General features: G+C 44.7%; 1 protein-coding gene across 15 annotated transcripts in view; it reads right to left on the minus strand.

The window, feature by feature from the left end:
• Positions 1-18,777, minus strand: part of DGKG (diacylglycerol kinase gamma) — a 300,941-nt gene that overhangs the window by 98,886 nt on the left and 183,278 nt on the right. For all 15 annotated transcript variants that reach the window (XM_053308427.1, XM_053308435.1, XM_053308434.1 and 12 more), the window contains 4 exons: positions 15,870-15,987; positions 13,222-13,310; positions 10,846-10,962; positions 7,611-7,709 (listed from right to left, as the gene is read on the minus strand). In XM_053308427.1, the coding sequence (XP_053164402.1) occupies positions 7,611-7,709; positions 10,846-10,962; positions 13,222-13,310; positions 15,870-15,987 (423 nt within the window). The remainder of the gene's footprint in view (positions 1-7,610; positions 7,710-10,845; positions 10,963-13,221; positions 13,311-15,869; positions 15,988-18,777) is intronic.

Consider the following 18,777-nt stretch of genomic DNA (forward strand, 5'->3'; position numbering starts at 1 on the left):
CACCCCTCATCGTTGCTGACCAAATTTTTAAATAACCCTCCACAACTACTACAAGTCTCATGGGGGCTCCTCCTTCTCTGAGACAACTTAGGATCAGATCTCTCATGAGAAGGGCCCCAAAACTTCAGCAAAAAGGACACTGCTGCTCAAATTTCCTTTCATTGACACAGCCAATGACATAGCTCCCTTTCCTTTCCTCTTTCCTTTCCTTTCCTTGACCCAGCCAATGACATCTCTTTGCCCCACCCCTTCAGGGCCAGCCAATCCACAGTTGGGGCTGAGCATGACCACTCATTACAGGCTACCCAGCTGCTCCCTGTTAACTCTTATGGAATACTATCCGTCAAAATCCTAATTCACTGATACACCATCAATTATAATTTCAGAACATGTAAAGAATCTTTTCTCTGTTAGTCTATCAGTCTTGCAGTGAATGGTACTGAACTCCAGAATAAAGACCTCCCAAAGTGTTTTGAAGTTGTGTACACAACACAATGATGGCACCAAAGATCAATATTTGTCTTGCTATTCAGGCTGGTCCTGCTTCAGGACTATATATTAACTCCACAACTGCACAATCTTCACAGCTTGAAAAAAAATCTGCGAGAGGCCTGTCTGCTTGCACTCATTTTAAAAAGGAGGCTTCTTAATCATGAGTGTTTAAACTTCACATATGATGCATGGCTGCTTTAAGATACCTTGAAACAGTGAATGAATTTGAAAGACTTATAGAATTAATTATACTGCTATCCCACTTTTCAGTCGAGATTGGCTTCCAGAGCAGCTAACAACAATAGAAGTTTACCAGAAAATCTAAGAGACAGTACTGAACATCAGTAAAACTTAATTAAATTAAGGGCAATCAATCAATACATAAAAATATAGGGAAAATAATTAAGAAAGCTAGAATAATAGAATAGCCTATGAACTGTCTTATTCTCAAGGTGTCTCCCAAGAGAGAGAAGTGAGTCCTGGTTCCGCTCTTCTCAATAGCAGCAAAAGGGATGCACTTGTGAAGAAGGGCAATATTCCAAGTTACATTAGCGGGTGGAGCAGGGGTGGGCAGTCAACGAGCCACAGGTGCAGCTCATCCCCACTCATCTCTCCCCGGCCCCACCCTGGCTGTTTCCTTCTGCTTTGCCTCTCTTGTCACCTTGTGAACCTGAGGTGTGCAGGTTATTCATTTGCCTGGTTCCTCAACCCAGGGAAAAGAGTAGCCCACACTTCTGGGGCGAACATGGCGGCTGAGGCGATGAGGCAGAATGAGGTAGCCAAGGCAGAGAAAGGTGAGTGGGAATAAGTTGCACCTGCAGCTCATTTACCATTCTCCCTGCTCTGCTCGTATGGGCTACTACTGCCCATACAAGCTATTCATAAGAGCTATCTCATGATTACCTTGAGTTACAGCTGCCCTTTCCAAGGGGGGCACCAAAGGACTGTTGGTGACACAAGCATGAGCTTGGAGGTGCCTGAACTCGTTCACAAGCACATTCTAATCTACACTACTTTTGCAAGAGTAATGGACATTCCCAACTAGGGAAAGGATTAAATTTTCTAAGGGAGACAATTCAGCTAGAAAGGTGAATTCCACAGGGACTTAAACAAAGCTGGAACTGCTGTTATAAAACATTTCAAGTCATTCATTAGCCCCATTTGGATGCTTCCCCACTGAAACCACTCATGGTTACAGCGCCAAAGGTGCGTAGGAAGTCCCGCCCCCTGACACTGTCTTCACTCCCTCTCTCCAGCCGCTCACAGTTACAGTGGCCATCATCTGGGCACTTTCCAGATTAGCTGCTCAACCGCGGCAAAACACTTCCATTCAGGCAAATTGAATTCAAAACGTAAATAGCAAAGCGCCCAGCAGGGGGAGCAGTCTCGTGAAAACTAGCAACCCGAAAAAACAGCAACCTTTTTACGCCGGACATACAATGTTTTATCAATAAATCGCAATGATTAAATCTGAAATGAGGCATAGGAAATGTGAGCGGCACCTTGCTGTCAGCATAGGGACTGCGGTGTCACAACACAGGAAGTGTGGAAGCACACCTCTGAGATCTGCCGTGACCCCATTGCAGGGTCTAATCTGGAAAGCGCCCTGAAGAGGGACCCACTGTAACCGTGAGGAAAGGTGCTTCCGTGATCAGTAGACTGGGGAGATCTGGGCTGCTGATCATGGACGTGCCTTCCCTCATGGTTACAGCAAGTCCCTCTGCAGATGACTGCCACTGTAACCATGAGTGGCTGGAGAAAAGGGCTGAGTGACAGTGTCAGGGCAGGACTTCCTACATGCTTTCAGCACTTTAACCGTGAGTAGTTTGTCAGGGGAAATGTCTGAATGGCACATTAGAAATGTCTAATGTTTTATTTGGCCCTCCTGCAGATGTTGGCTTGACTGATTGATTAAGTGCCATCAAGTTGTTGTTGACTCTTAGCGACTACATAGATAGATTCTCTCCAGGATGATCTGTCTTCAACTTGGCCTTTAAGGTCTCTCAGTGGTGCATTCATTGCTGTCATAATCGAGTCCATCCACCTTGCTGCTGGTTGTCCTCTTCTTTCCTTTCCTTCAACTTTCCCCAGCATTATGGACTTCTCAAGGGAGCTGAGTCTTCGCATAATGTGTCCAAAGTATGATAGTTTGAGCCTGGTCATTTGTGCCTCGAGTGGAAATTCTAGATTCATTGGTTCTATGATCCATTTGTTTGTTTTCCTGGCTGTCCATGGTATCCTCAAAAGTCCTCTCCAGCACAAAAGTTCAAAAGCGTCAATGCTTTTTCTATCTAGCTTCTTCAAAGTCCAGCTTTCGCATCCATAGAGTGTCACAGTGCAAAACCATTGTCTGAACAATTCTAATCTCTGTAGGCGTAGACATGTCACGGCATCTAAATATCCTTTCCAAGGCCTTCATTGCAACCCTACCAAGCGCTAGTCTGCAACGTATTTCTTGACTGTTGACGGTTGATCCTAAAAGGCAGAAGCTATCCACCACTTCAATGTCTTCATTGTCGATTCTGAGGCTGGTTGCTGTACCCAATGTTGGCCTACAATTCCCATAATCCCTGGCTATTGGCCACTGTGGCTGGGGATTATGGGAATTGTAGTTCAAAAATAGCCTAAGTTGAGCAGACCTGTTTTAAGGTGTCTTAGCACTTTGTGAATTAAAAGCTATGAGTTGAACAATCATTATTAAGAATGAATTTTGGAAACTTAAATATGGAACATAGGAACATACGAAGCTGCCATATACTGAGTCAGACAATTGGTCTATCTAGCTCAGTATTGTCTTTACAGACTGGCAGAGGCTTCTCCAAGGTTGCAGGCAGGAATCTCTCTCAGCCCTATTGTGAAGAAGCCAGGGAGGGAAGTTGAAACCTTCTACTCTTCCCAGAGCAGCTCCACCCCCTGAAGGGAATATCTTACAATGTTCACACTTCTAGTCTCCCATTCATATGCAACCAGGGTGGACCCTGCTTAGCTAAAGGGACAAGTCATGCTTGCTGCTACAAGACCGGAGTCAGTATGAGCCTCCCATAAAGTTTTTCAGCTGTGGGGATTGTAGATCTGTGGAATTTAATGCACAGACCTGAAGCAGGGACAACCAAAGAAGCAAGCTGAATGCTAAACTTTGGAACCCTCAATGTGTATACTACTTCAAGCCACTTTTGGAGTGATTTATTCAGTACCATTTGCTTCAGGGTTAGGATACTAACATGCTTTCAGCACAACAGAAAACAGAAATTGTTTGCACTTTATACATCGTATTATTGATGTCTTATCAGTGTATTGTTGATATTAAAAAGGACACAAATATAAAAGCAGGTAGACAGACAGATAATGCACAATAGAGGGTAATTTGAAGTCTGTTTCTGAAGCTTTCAAACAACAGGTGTTAAGTCAGCAGCCACTGTGGTTCTTCACATTATTTGATCCAGACCACTGGTATTTTCATGACTTCTGAGCCCACACATATATTTCTGTCATATTGCTTCCATGATTGGCTTCCAGTGTTTCCCCATTTTTTCATGATTCTAGTAGACTGAACCCAGAAAACATAGGTACAAGAGCTGAACTGCACAGTGAGAAAGCAAATGTCCAGCTTGTTCCTACACAGCCTGCTCATTAGGAAAGAGGGGCCTTCCTCATTCTAAATAAATCTTAACCTGTTTTTTTCCCAAAGGGAAAAACAAAACAAAACGCAAGCCTGCCTGGCCCCTAAGATCAGCTGTCAAGGCCTTGGAGCTTTCCCAGGCAGCAGGCTTTACTGCAGGTTTTCTGTGAGGCTTTACTGGGAGTTCAAAGTTGCCGCCCCCCCCGCAAATGCAAAAAGTGGATTTATATTTTACTCCGGCAATAAATCGGGCTACACTCTAGCACAGGGTTTCTGAACCTTTGGCCCCTAGATGTTGTTGGACTACAACTCCCATCATCCCCAGACATGGCCTTTGTGGCCGAGGATGATGGGAGTTGTAGTCCAACAACATCTGGGGGCCCAAGGTTAAGATCCCCACAATGCACCGCAAACTCACGTGGTGCATTATGGGGTTTCTTGGGGCTGGGATGCTACCTGGGGCGGCAGAGGATTGTATGGGTGCCTGGGGAGTGCACCCAGCAAGGACTGATATCTGCGGGGAAGTTAAGTTTGAGCAGCCTTCCCCACTGCCCACCCTCAAGCCCTTCTTACTGATGGTGAGAAATGGCTCCTTGACTCCCAGATATATGTATCGGTGCCTTCTCAAAGTAAGAGGCAGCCTGAGAAGCAGCCCTAAGCCAGGAGGAAGTGCCTGTGCATACAGTAGGTAGCATCATCAGTCACTCAACATAACACTCAACTTCTGAGCTTTCTTATACACACATACATAATATTTATTCGGTCCTTGACCAGCAATTTTACAAATGCAGACATTACAAACATAAACTAAACATTAGCACGTGTTTTGCAAAGAATATAACAGTGTTTAGCCACAGTTCTAATTTTATCTTCATCACATAAAGAAAATAAAAACCTCAATAAGGCATCATCTGCTCTCCCGTTAAAATGTATCAGGAGGGGAGAAAGTAGCTTTCCTCTGGCTTCATCATAAAAACTACCATGTAAAAAGGCGTGTGCTATTGTTTCAACACAGCCTTTATCACAAGGATATACACAATTCACCAAAGGAATTCCTGCATTATCTGCCGAACAGAACTGCAGACGGAAGAACATCTAACTAGGGGTGTGCAATTCGGATTTTTGGTGATTCAGTTCGGGACCCGAACCGAATCACCCCTGTTCTGTTTTGTGCCTGAATATGGGCCACCTGAATCACCCTTGATTTGGTTCGGATTCGGATTTAACCTGAATCTGAATCTGAATCGATTCGGGGGGGGGAAGGGCCCAGGGGTAAAATTTTGGGGTGGGGTGGTAGAGCCAAATGGGTGGAAGCTACCACCCCAAATTCAGGGGGATTGGGCAAAGGGCTGATTTTGGGGGAAGACTTTGGGGCAGTTCGGGGGCATAGCATGGGATATGGGCAAAAAGAGTGGGGTGGGGTGGTAGTGCCTAATGGGTGCAGACTACCACCCCAATTTCAGGGGGATTGGGCAAAGGGGTGATTTTTTGGGAATTTTTGAAGTTTTTGTGTCTTTGGGGCAGTTTGGGGGCAGAAAGTGGATCTGCCCCAAAAGAGTGGGGTGGGCTGGTAGATAGTGCCTAATGGGTGGAGGCTACCACCCGTCCCCAATTTCAGAGTGATTGGCCAGAGGGCTGGATTTTGTTGATTTTCTGAGGTTTTTCTTCATAAAGTGCAGTATGGTAGATTGATTCATTCATCATATTCATAGTAAATGCGAGTGTGAAAAAGTGAAAGTGGGGTCATGAGAGCTCTTTACTTGAAAAAAATCTCATTTGCTATCATTGAATGAGAATTCACACCTCAGAAGTTTTTCTGAAGGGATGTTATTCCCTTATTTTCTGAGGTGTGAATTCTCATTCAATGATAGCAAATGAGATTTTTTTCAAGTAAAGAACTCTCATGACCCCACTTGCACTTTTTCACACTTGCATTTACTATGAATATGATGAATGAATCAATCTACCACAAAGCACTTTATGAAGAAAAACCTCAGAAAATCAACAAAATCCAGCCCTCTGGCCAATCACTCTGAAATTGGGGACGGGTGGTAGCCTCCACCCATTAGGCACTATCTACCAGCCCACCTCACTCTTTTGGGGCAGATCCACTTTCTGCCCTCAATCTGCCCCAAAGACACCAAAACTTCAAAAATTCCCCAAAAATCAGCCCTCTGCCCAATCCCCCTGAAATTGGGGTGTTAGCTGCCAACCATTAGGCACTACCACTCCACCCCACCCTTTCAGGGCAGATACACTTTCTGCCCCCAAACTGCCCCAAAGACACAAAAACTTCAAAAATTCCCCAAAAATCACCCCTTTGCCCAATCCCCCTGAAATTGGGGTGGTAGCCTGCACCCATTAGGCACTACCACCCACACCACTCTTCTGCCCCAGGCCCCACTTTCTGCCCCAAACTGCCCCAAAGACACAAAAACTTCAGAAATTTCCAAAAAATCACCCCTTTGCCCAATCCCCCTGAAATTGGGGTGGTAGCCTGCACCCATTAGGCACTACCACCCCACCCCACTCTTTTTGCCCAGATCCCATGCTATGCCCCCGAACTGCCCCAAAGTCACTAAAACTTCAAAAAATTCCCCAAAATCGGCCATGAGCCAAATCACCTGAATTTTTCAGCCCCGAAATTTGGGTGATTCGGCTCAGCTCTGAAAAATATTGGGGGACATCGGGGGTGATTCGGTTCGGCCCCGAATCACCCGAAATTGCTCATTTCGGGCACAGATCGATCTGTGCCCGAAATTTTTTGCACATCCCTACATCTAACCCGGCCAGCATCATGGCTCATCTATATTCAGGAATCGTGACTACCTGGAGATAGAGGGCCAAATTAAATCCACTCAATCGGTCACCCATAAATGATCTTTTAGATATCTGGGCAATTTCATATTGTAACTCAATATCCATTAGGCATTGAATAATTTGAATACGAGCTCTGTCGTAACCAAGCTCCTGTATGGCCTCTAAGGAGTATCCACAGCAGGCCAGCTTATCAATGGCCTCAGTATGCCATCTAAATTTAAAGGAGTCCATTTTTATGAAAGCAACCAGACCCTCCTGCGCTTTCTTACCCTCCTGCTGAGCTTTCTTATCTTTGACAAACTTATCTGGAACATCAGGAGTATTTTCCCCATTGACCATTACAATGGCACTATCTCTGACCCAGCACTGGTAACTGGATAACTGCATAAATATAATGGAGGGTTGGGGTGGGAGATGTGAAATTGACTAGGCCAAAATGGCAAGCAGCTTCTCATCCCTCAGTTCCATTCCTTAGAGAAACACCTGCTTTCTAGTCACTTGCAGACCAGGGATTCTCCTGCCATGCCATTGTCAAGCAACTTTGGTTTTCAGTTGAAAAGTCAGTTTGGAAAGAGTTAAAGTAATACCACATGTTTCTGAGAGAGAATTGTCTTAATAAGCAATACAGACAATACCAGTAATTACGCCCATTTCATAGGTACCAAGCGGACTCATTTACCAGAACAACTGGGCAGATGTGGGATGGCAGCAAGATGTGGTCTTTAAGCTGCCCACCATCACATTCTGGCTTCACATGAGAGGCACATTTGTTGTGAAGCTGAAAGAAGAAAGAAAGAAAGCAGTGTCTGAGTATGTGCCATGCAGGTTTTATGGATCCTCCCCCGCACTGCCCAATGTATCACATCTTTTGATGCTAAGTAAGAATGTGCATGTTCCTCTTTATCATGGACAGAGGACATCTACAGCATCCCTCTGAAAACTGCAGTATTTGGCCTGGAGGTTTCTCACACATGGCTCTATGCCTCGGGGTATCTGAACAGCACAGATTCGAGGCATTTTAATTTGAGGGATTAGATGGACCATTCGCATAGCCATCAGCACCTCCATAAACACCTCTGGAGAAAGCAGAAGCCCTGGAGTTTTTTTTCAAAAGCTGCTGGAAATAGAGGATTTTTTTTTTTACCCCAGACATAACTCGGGCTAAGCCAGAATTTGCAGCCTCCATTCAGGGAGAGTCAAAGTCCTGTCTTACCTGGTCTCTGATGGCCTGCAGGGAGGTTGGATTAAATCCAGCGAATATGTGGACTGGCACACTCCAATCAGGATTGGATTCGGGGGGAAAGCCCTGCCTATAAAACCTCCAGGTAAGCTGGAAGTCAGGCCACACTTACTCTCGTGCATCCCTGGGCTGCATCTTTCCCCCAAACTGCTGCCTACCCACAGTCCTTCCTAGATCAGTGATAACAGTCTGGAGGCCAGATCACATGATTCACAGCCTCCATTCGGGGAGAATCAAAGTCCCGTCTGTCCTGGTCCCTGATAGCCCTCAGGGAGGTTGGATTAAATCCAGTGAATATGTGGACTGGCACACTCCAATCAGGATTGGATTCGGGGGAGGGGGAACCCTGTCTATAAAACCTCCATGTGAAGGATTTCTCCATGATTCAAAAAATGCAGTTGCTTCCCATTTGTTCCATTTATTCCTGATCACCCAATCCCCACTATTGTTAATGAAGGACGCTTCAACAGGAAAATGTAATTCACAGCAAAACACTCAGGCGAAAAAGGTAGCCTTTCAGTGCTCTATCTGATGAAGTGCATAGGAATCAGGTTCCAAAATGCAGGCTCTAAAGGGGCCTTTCCACCCACCGTAGACTATTTCTGTGTATGCCAGGCAAATATCACTCAGGCAAATATCACAGGACCCAGAGAATGGGGGCACACAGGGCAGTTCTGCTGCTGCACTGAGTAAGTCTGGCCTTGTGAACTGCCTGCATGGGAAACTCTCACTCTGGGATCATATGTAAGCCACTCTGAGCTTTTGGGAGGAAGTGCAATATATAAGTAAAATACAAATAAAATCAGAATAACCCTCAAACTCCCAATGGACATTTAATAAGGGGAGATGGAAGTATCCTCACACCTCTATTATGCCTGCCACTTATTTGCCAGCCTGAAAAATTCCCTCTTTCTGTGCTTGGCATTTTACTCCAGGGGCATGTGGTGCCAGTGTACATATCTGCCCATACATGGGCATTCCTGCCGGTGTGAGTTCCACATTGGGAGTTGAAAGGAGTTTCCAGGAGTCAAGAAACAAGCACACCTCATCCTCTTGCCACAGTGGGGCTCTTGGAAGGCAACACTGGATAGTGATAGTGATGGTGTGTTACACCAGGGCTTCTGTTGGGGTTTGTGATTATTTTAGCAAAGTCCAAGGAAGCTAGCACTCCAGTTACAGAGGGCAGAGTTTAGTTGTTGCAGCTATTTAAGAGACACGCATGGAGATCACTAGAATCTAAATTACATTGATTTATTGGTGAAATACATTTGAGATAGGAAAGACCTATCTTATCTATCGGCTACATAATGAATAGGTAGGGAGAGAGATAGATGTTTCCATCTTCCCTCTAGGAGCAAAGGAAAAGCACTGACTCACTATAGGAAGTACCTGAGGAGTCAAAGCAGGGGTCATAGAGTAGAGACAAAGCAGGGACAGGTAAGGAGACCCTCACTAGCTACCTCTACTCCCAATGCCCCTAGTTGCCATTAGGATACTTAGTGCAAAAGGTCAATGCACTGGAACTTCATCTCCAACAACTTTGGCCCTCCAAGTTATTTTTGGACTACAACTCCCATCATCCCCAGCCACACTGGCCAATATTCAGAATTTATGGGAGCTGTAGATCAACATCTGCATGAGTGCTAAAGTTGTGCAGCCCTGTGTTACACCACTGAATCTTGTATGACCTTCTCTAGAAAGGCCAATCTTGCCTCTTTACACCATGTGCCTTCCCTATTTTTATTTATTTATTTATTTGTTTATTACATTTCTACATCACCCAATCCAATGGCTCTGAGCAGTTTACAAATGCAAAACAAAATATAATCATTCAAGAATCAAATGTAAAACCATAAAATGTGAACAATTAAAATAATTTAAAACAGTTAAAAACTATTAAAACAAGAGCTCTCTTAAAGGATGAAAATGTATTTAAACCATGAATTTCTGCAGGGAGTGCATTCCACAACCTAGGAAAGGCTACAGAGAAAGCCCGGTCCTGAGTTGCCACCAGACATGCTGGTGGCAGCTGGAGACGGACCTCTCCAGATGACCTCAACATGCAGTGGGGATCATACAGAAGAAGGCATTCTCTAAGGTACCCGGACGTAAGTCATTCCAGGTTTTAAAGGTAACAACCAGCTCTTGCAGAGCTTTCTCTTGTTTATGTCAAACAAATCTCTTGCAGAGCTTTCTCTTGTGTCGTAAAAACAGTTGGTGGGTAACTAAATGCACTGGTGTATGAAAGGCACTGGCAGTGCATAATGTTTTCTGCAGGTGATGGACCACTGTGTGAAATAGGAAGCTGGACTAGATAGGCCTTGGGTCTGATTCAGCTGGGTTGTTCTTATGTTCATGAAATCCTGCACTCATACTCCCTAACTAAGCTAATAGCAAACCATACTCATGTGTTTACAAAGCACCACATATATTGCATTCATACTTCAAAACTCATGTTCCATGGCTCTGCAATAGCACTTCGTGATATGGCCATTTCATGATGAACACACTCATTCACCAAGAGTGGAACAACCACCCCTTATTTCCTGTTTAGTTCACAGTGTACCATGATTACAACCAACATAGATGAGACTTGGCATGCCACTCTAGGAGATTAATTCCCTGGACCAGTTTCCTTGGTCAAAGTAAGACCATTCTATATTTGTGTACTCACTGTGATTTGGCACCATACACAATGTAGACCAGTAATGCCCTGGTAGCATTTGATACTTTTATGACAACGATCACACTTGGCTGGAGAATTCCCCTCAATCCATGTGTGCTGCATCGCCTAGAAATGCAGGAGACAAGGTGATCCATGTTGGAAAAGAAATCAAGGTGCTAAATGTAAGGGCAGAAAGGAGAAATAATTCTGAATGTGCAGTAAACTGTATTCAATCACTTGTTTGAGAACGCTCTTCAAATCTTGAGATAAATGGAGGACTGAACAAATTTGGAGAGGGGCCTGTATTACAGTTCTGTTGATTCAGGGATTAACTTTGCCTGTTGGTGACGTATACTGTACATTGATTTCATCTTACTGCTATATTTTGAACTATCTAGCTTAACTTGCTCTGCAATAGGGAAGGTTACTGTTTATTATAAAGGTTACTGCTGTGGGATTCTGTGTAGTTTCTGCACAGCTACTTGTGCACAATTCACACACTCTAGAAAGCAGCTCTTTAGCAGTATTGCAAACACACAAGCTAAATGACTGCCTCTTCACTGTGGACTGGTTCACACAATCAATGATATATAGGGGCGTGCATAAACGGTTCATGCCAAACTGATTTGCCTCGAACTGGGGATGGTTCAGAGGTTCAATTGCAGACCAAATCAGGGGTGGTTCAGTCCATGACTGAACCAAACCAGGCCTGGTTCGGCACAGTCAGGGGTGGCTGGCGGGGGCGGCAAGAGAGCTAATAAGCTGCTAACCTGGCTAGTGCAGCTGCCAGTACCACCACTCGCTCTCCTTGGCGTGGCCCCAAGGGCGATCCCCCCTCCTTTATTAAGCTGCCAGCTCAGCGGTGGTTCAATTCTGGCCTCTGCACATGCATGGATGCCATTTGTGTGGCCATGCAATTTGCTCAGCTTGGAAGTGGCTCAGTTATGGCCTCCATGCATGTGCAGAGGCCAGAATCAAGCTGCCACTAAGCTGGCGGCTTGGTAAAGGAGGGAGGAGTGCGCTTGGGGCCATGCGGGGGGTGAGTGGTAGTGCCAGCAGCCATGCCAGCTGGGTATGCAGCTTTTAACCTCTCTTGCCACCCCCACCTGGTGGCCCCTTACCCTTGGAGGCGTCCCCTACACCTGTACTTGTATAGAGGAATCCTCACTGGATTCTCCTTTACAAGTATATTGGCCACACAAACCCGTTCGATCTAACAGACTGGACTGGCCAGCAACATGGTTTGGTTCAAATTCAAACGGAACCCTATTTTTTGGTCTGTGCATACCCCTAATGTAATATCAGCTGCACAGGAATCTAGAGATGTGCATGCACTCCCACAGAGTGATCATGCAAACCTATACATTTCCCTTGCTCTCTGGTTGGCAATGTGCCAACCTGACATGAAGCCAACATTGTTCAGTCAAGTTCAAATCCAAGATTATGGATCTCAGCTTCATGTCGGATTGCCATGTTGTCAACCAGAGATCAAGTATAATGTCCAGGTTTACAAGATCACTCTATGGCAACATGTGCACCACAGGAATCTCTAGTTTCCCATGGAGCTAACACAATATTGACCATGTAAACTGGCCCAGTGTATCTGCCTGATTCCTGTTCCTATCTGTAGCCCTATTCTTGCTTTGCCTTGACCTGTCAGCTCTCATTTAGTGCATCTCCTGGCAGGCCTGTAGCCAGCTGGTGGCATGGGGTGTACCTGCCACACAAAAAAAATTTCTTTCCTCCCCAGCCACACTGACTGTTTTCACTGAACATTTTATAACCTACCTCCCCTGACTTCTGCAATCCTCCCCAAAATTGTTTGAGGCTGGTTACAGGCCTGTCTCCTGGCATTGGTTGCAACTTTGGCCAAAGGTTTTTGATGCACCTCTGACTATGACTTCAGCTGGATTCCTGACATAGGCATCACTTTATCCAGGGTGCATAATAACACTGCTGATGTCTTTCCTAGAGACAGATGCTTTCAATCAGAGTTTGGGGAACTTCAAGCAGAGAAGCCTGAAGAATGGAATCTCCTGACAAGAGATTGCCCCATCATATTTTGCTGCTAGAGTGGTGGTGCTTTTGAGCGCTTGCTGGCATAATCTCCCCTCTGTAGATACAGCCACACTTCAGTGGAGTTACCTGAAAAAACTGACTTGGGGTGTGTCCAGAAGGAAGCTTCTTCCCCTCACAGTTCAGAATGTTCACTGGCATGCCAAGGCAGTAAAGTGGTTACCTTACAACATGCAGGTACCTTTTAGGGTCCTGTTACAGTATTACTATGGCTGTGTGGACAGCATGTCCTCCATTGCAGGTGGCTGAGGAAGATGAAGGGTGAACCATAAATGTGCATAAGCACTAGTCATTAAGTGCCTCACTTACATTTGGATTTCTTTTGGATTTCACGTAAGTGCTGATGCAGGAAGCAATCTCTTTGGACACGCACCTTTCATGGACTGTGTATTTACAAACTGTAGATACAAGCGAGAGAGACAGCAGATCTAACTCCACCCTGTTTGGCTCACTGTTTGATTCACTGTTAAAAAACTAGATTACATGCATTTGCTTGAGATGGTATATAGTATTAGATATATATTTCTCAAATGGGTGATCAACTGTCCTACTCCATGGCACAGAGCTTGTCTTGACAGTGTTCAGCTAATGAATTCAAAACCCAGCTGAGTAATGGATTTACTGGGTGCCCTTGCTCAAGTCATCTTCTCACTCTCAGTTTCCATCTGTGAAGCTCTTATTGAAAAATTGGGTGTTCAAATCACTACTGAAAGTCTGAAATTCCCACATGGTGCAAAACAGGACAGCATATGATCTGCAAAAAGTGAGCCAGAAGACGTGAGCCCATATGCTACATGGAAATGAGTCACACTTCTCAAGAACTACATGAAAGAGGTTTCTTCAGACTTGTAGCAACCATGCAAAACTTCAAAATAAGAAAATAATAAGAAATGGTGCCAGAACCTGGGCAAGATAGCAATACTGTTCGACAATCCATAATCAGATTGGGAGTGACCTGTGATTTATTTATATTGGTATGTTTAGGCCATTTTCCTACCTCTGAATGCTTTCAAAGCAACTTACAGTAAAAACATAAAAACATGAATAAAAACAACGTACAATAACTGAGAGAGGGGAGGGCAGCAAACAAATTAATGCAGGAGTTCCCACATTGGGTCCCCAGACATTGTTGGACTACAACTCCCATTGTCCCAAATCATAATGGCCAAACCTGGGGATGATGGGAGTTGTAGTCCAACAACATCTGGGGATCCAAGGCTGGGAACCTCTGCATTAAGTAATAAGCAACAGCAAGCCAGGCAAGCAGTTCAGCTTAAGCCAAAAGGCTGATGAATCAGAAAAGTTTCAGTGATGGAATGAATACCCTGCAGCATGGGGCCATTGCAAATCTCCAGGGTGCTTTCCAGATTAGCCACTCAAGGCGGAAAAATGCTTCCATTCAGACAAATCGCATTCAAAACGTAAATAGCAGAGTGCCCAGCAGGGGGAGCAGTCTCGTGAAAACTAACAACCTGAAAAAAGAGCAACTTTCTTATGCCGGATATATGTCATAGCACTATATCACAGAGATTAAATTCGAAACAAGGCATTGGAAATATGAACGGCACCCTACTGTCAGCATTGGGACTGCGGTGTCACAACACAGGAAGTGAGGAAGCACACTTCAGAGATATGCTGTGACCCCATTGCAGGGTCTAATCTGGAAAGCGCCCGGGGAAGGGAGTGTTAGAGAGCTTGGAGGGGAGATTTCTTTATCTACCCCAGCTGCAGCGGAAGAGCACAGATAAGGAGATCACTGCTAATTAATATTGTCTGGAATAATTAAGTTAAAGTTATAAATGAAGTGGTTTATTTAGGAAATCCATCATGGAGCTAGATAAGGCCTACATGCCTTGCTGCTAGCTACATAGAGGAAAAGGGGAAGGGGGAAGAAGGAAGTCTGTCTCTTGAGGTGAGAGAATTAAACCTGAGACTATCAGTCTAACAAAGGGGAAGTAGAGTGTAGTCAGAGAGGAGATTCCCTTGCTCACTATCTCTACCCCTAGTGGTCAAAAGGTTTGCTGATGCTAAGAGTTGATGCCATCAGATGCTGCATCTCCAACAGGGAGCTTTGCAACCAAGGCACAGCTACTGAAAATGCCCCAACACGTGTCATCACCAGCTGGCTCTCCACTAGGTTTTAAGGAAATCATTAAAACATAAGGCTTTAGGGAATGTGGAAAATGAGTTTGGACCTTAATATGAATCTGGTTCTACCATCAACAATCCTTCTCATTCCCAGGGCTAAAAAATAACTTAGAAGCAAGTCACATCGATATGACTGGAATATGTATCCAACTCAGAATGCTTAGGGCAGGCCTGCTCAACCTAGGCCCCCCCGCCCCGCCCAGTGGTTTTTGGACTACAGCTCCCATAATCCCCAGCTACAGTGGCCAATAGCCAAGGATTATGGGAGTTGTAGGCCAACATCTGCAGAAGGGCTAAAGTTGAGCAGCCCTGGCTTAATGCTTCAGCCAGAGTCACTTGTTGAGGCTCCAGAGCGTAATGTTGGTTTGTACTTTTTATTCACTTATCTATGTAGTGCCATTCAAGTGTATAGTGCTTTGCATAGGGTGAGAACAAACATACAACAAATTGTTCTGTTGATTAAGACATTCTCAGACTGATGAGCACATGCTCCTGTCATGAGGCACACAAGTCTGTGAACCTGGAAATGTCGGGATCTCAAGCAGCACTTCCCTCTACTGCCACCCGACTTCAAATCTTGGTTACAAATGTTGGGCGGCAGGAGGAAAGGGCTGCTTGGGAAGCCAAATACTCTGGGTTCATGTGTCACAAAATGAGTCATATTTGTGGCTCGTGCGGGAAGCATGGGCTCACTGCAACTGGTAATTCACAATAGTCACACTTGGAGTGGGTTTTCTGAATCTGCCCTTAGGACTACAAAGTGAGAATGGGGTAAATCTCATTGGTCTTGTGTATGAGAGGGCACTTACAGGAGCAGCACAAGCCTTGCTTCCTCACTCCCAGCAGCATGGTGCGACAAAAGTTGCAGTAGGCAGGTTTCTTGAAGTGTTTCAGCCTCCAGGCATGCTGGCCATCATCCTTTACATTCTGTAGTGGGGGAAAATCCATTAAGTCTCAAAAATTGCAGAATGTTGCTCCAGCAAGGAATCCAAATGCCAAAGTAGGTAAAATAATCCTAATCAAGGTCTGTACTAAAAATTGGTCCTAATAAAGGTATTACTCTATTTTGGCACTCAGTGGGAAACACAGCTCAGTGTATCCAGTTCACCTTTTGGAGAGGGACAGGTTCACAGAGACATGTCTTTCACAGGCTGATGAATGTTCTCACAGGGAAACCTGGTCATTGGAAGTTTCCCATCAGCTTTCACTACAAGATATTCTTTCCCACAAGAGCTTAATTAACATGTGAAATAGTTCTTAACTGAATGCTTGAACCCATTTATCACCGTAAAGGTTTGCTGACATTTTTGAGGGTGCCAATAAGCAAATGGATAAGAATGATCTGGTTGATAACCATCTGCTTAGATCTTCAAAAACCCTTCAACTAAAAAGAGAAGCCATCATGAAAGAGAAGAGAATGTATCTTCATGGAAAAACAGAATTAGCCAAAGTGATGGGTTATATCTTATATACTGTATGTATAATTTCTAACACCCTTGTAAATCACACTGATCCAACTACACACAAATGACTATGGGTTAAAATGGATACATAAATTATCGAAGTTACATTATTAAGAGAAAGACTTCAGGGTCGTGGTGAACAGAAGTGTAGGGAGGACGATGGTGGCCCCTGTTTGGTCTGCCGCTGCTGGCCCCCTCCACCCCAGACATGCCCCCTGCGCATGTCTGGGAACATACACAGGGGGAACATGTCTGGGAACATGCGCAGGGAACACCTATCTCTGCCTTTGCAAGCAGGGAGAAGCCATCCCGGTCATGCCGCAAACGTGCGCTGGCTGGATTTTGCTGGGAAATGGGGCTCATAGCCACATTTGTCAACATGGCCATGCCCCCTGCATCTGATGTCAGATGCAGGAGTGTAGTTGGGGTGTGAGGCGTGGTCCCTGAGGCACAGCCCCTGAGGTGCAGAGGCCTGGGTTCTTTGAAACCCGCCCCCCCCCCACACACAGTGCAATGGTGGTTCTGCCCCTGGTGGTTAATAATTTTCTACATCATCATTGGCTTAACATGGTGCAGTCATTAAAACAAAACAAAAAAGACATGCAGGAAGCCTTCCCTTGCTTCTTGAGCACCCCAATGGAACTTAACTTCCAGTAGGGCAGCTGTGCTATAGCCTTGTTTCAGTTTTTCATGGTACTCCAATTATTGGGGTGGGGGGAGGCCCCCAAACAAAATCCACAAGCCTTACCCTATGACTTCCCCCAATTTTAGCAAATCATGCCCCTATAGCCTTTAAAAACCAGGGAGCCAGAACAAAAGATTAAGAAGGACTAGCTTCTTCCCTACCCACCCCCATAGTTCAAGCAGGCTGATAGAACCATCATTGTCTGTGGCACACACATTTGTTTTTTCTGCACTACTAATGTCTCTGGTCAAGTGGGTTTTGCAAGTTTTTGATCATGCAAAACTGGTTTGACCAGAGACCACAGTGAGACAGCAGAAATGAATGTGTGTATTATGGGCTGTAATAGCTCTATCAACGTGACCTTCAAGTTGTTGGGAAAGCTATCATCTGTAGGAGAAGGGGTTCATTGAGAGTAAGTGAGTCAACAGGCAAATCAATAGGGCTCTAAGAGTACAACTAGGACATCTAGGAGTCATGAATTACAGACCTATGCATTATCTTCTGCATAATGCTGATGGCTGGCATCTTCATGCATGAATGCGCCCTACTAGCAAACCAGCTTTCTTACCTCCAGCTCAAAACAATCTATTCCTCTGTGTGTGTGTGTTTGTGTGTGTAAGAATGTGTGACAACGGATTCCTTAAAGTGCTCTTTCCAAAATCACAAACTCCCACACATGTCACATCTACACTCGCAAAGTACTATTCTGCTTAGCTTTCCCCACACCACCACAAAGAGCCAACTTCATATGCCCCCCTTCCAGAATGAGCAACACATAAACTGTTCCCCATTTGGGAACAGAGCTCAGTCGTTCTAAACATTTCAGTCTTATAATGTCACAGGAATCTAACCCCAGGCTGATAAACCTTGTCAGACAAATACCAAATACACATCACACAGGCTTTATGGGGGTTGTCATCAAGGATCTATTTCACAATCTGTTCATGATTCCATCTTGTATTTTGCATTTCAACTGACCCATTTCATACAGGAAGATAATCCCATATGACTCCAAGAATAATGGAGACAAACAAAGCAATGTGTTCTAATTGACACTTAATTCAATTCAATTCTGGAAGGCAGTCCAGAAAGGTTTAGAAGTGGGTAGAAGCCACTGACTACCTGGTCCAGAAGACAAGTGCATGAGAGACTGGACATCCAATCAGATGTTCATAGAACAAGGCATCTAATTATGCAGCCCCATGGGATTAGGTTTATTTATTTATTCAATTTATATAACACTCTTCCAAAAGTGGCTCAGGGCAGTTTACATTGAAATAAAAAACAAATAATAAAAGAGTTTAAAAAAATTAAACCAGATTAATATGACAATTAAAACTAGATATCCTTAAAAGCCAAGCGAAAAAGATGGGTCTTTAAGGCTCTCCTGAAGGCCTCTAAGGAAAATAATCCTCTTATATCCATGGGGAACACATCCCACAACTTAGGGGTGACAACTGAAAAGGCCCGATGCCAGGTTGCCACCAGGTGAACTGGTGGCACCTGAAGACGGACCCTTCCTGATGATCTCAATGAGCGGTGGGGATCTTGTAGAGAAAGGCACTCTCT

This window comes from Hemicordylus capensis, chromosome 3 (genome assembly GCF_027244095.1).
Source record: "Hemicordylus capensis ecotype Gifberg chromosome 3, rHemCap1.1.pri, whole genome shotgun sequence".
Lineage (NCBI taxonomy): Eukaryota > Metazoa > Chordata > Lepidosauria > Squamata > Cordylidae > Hemicordylus > Hemicordylus capensis.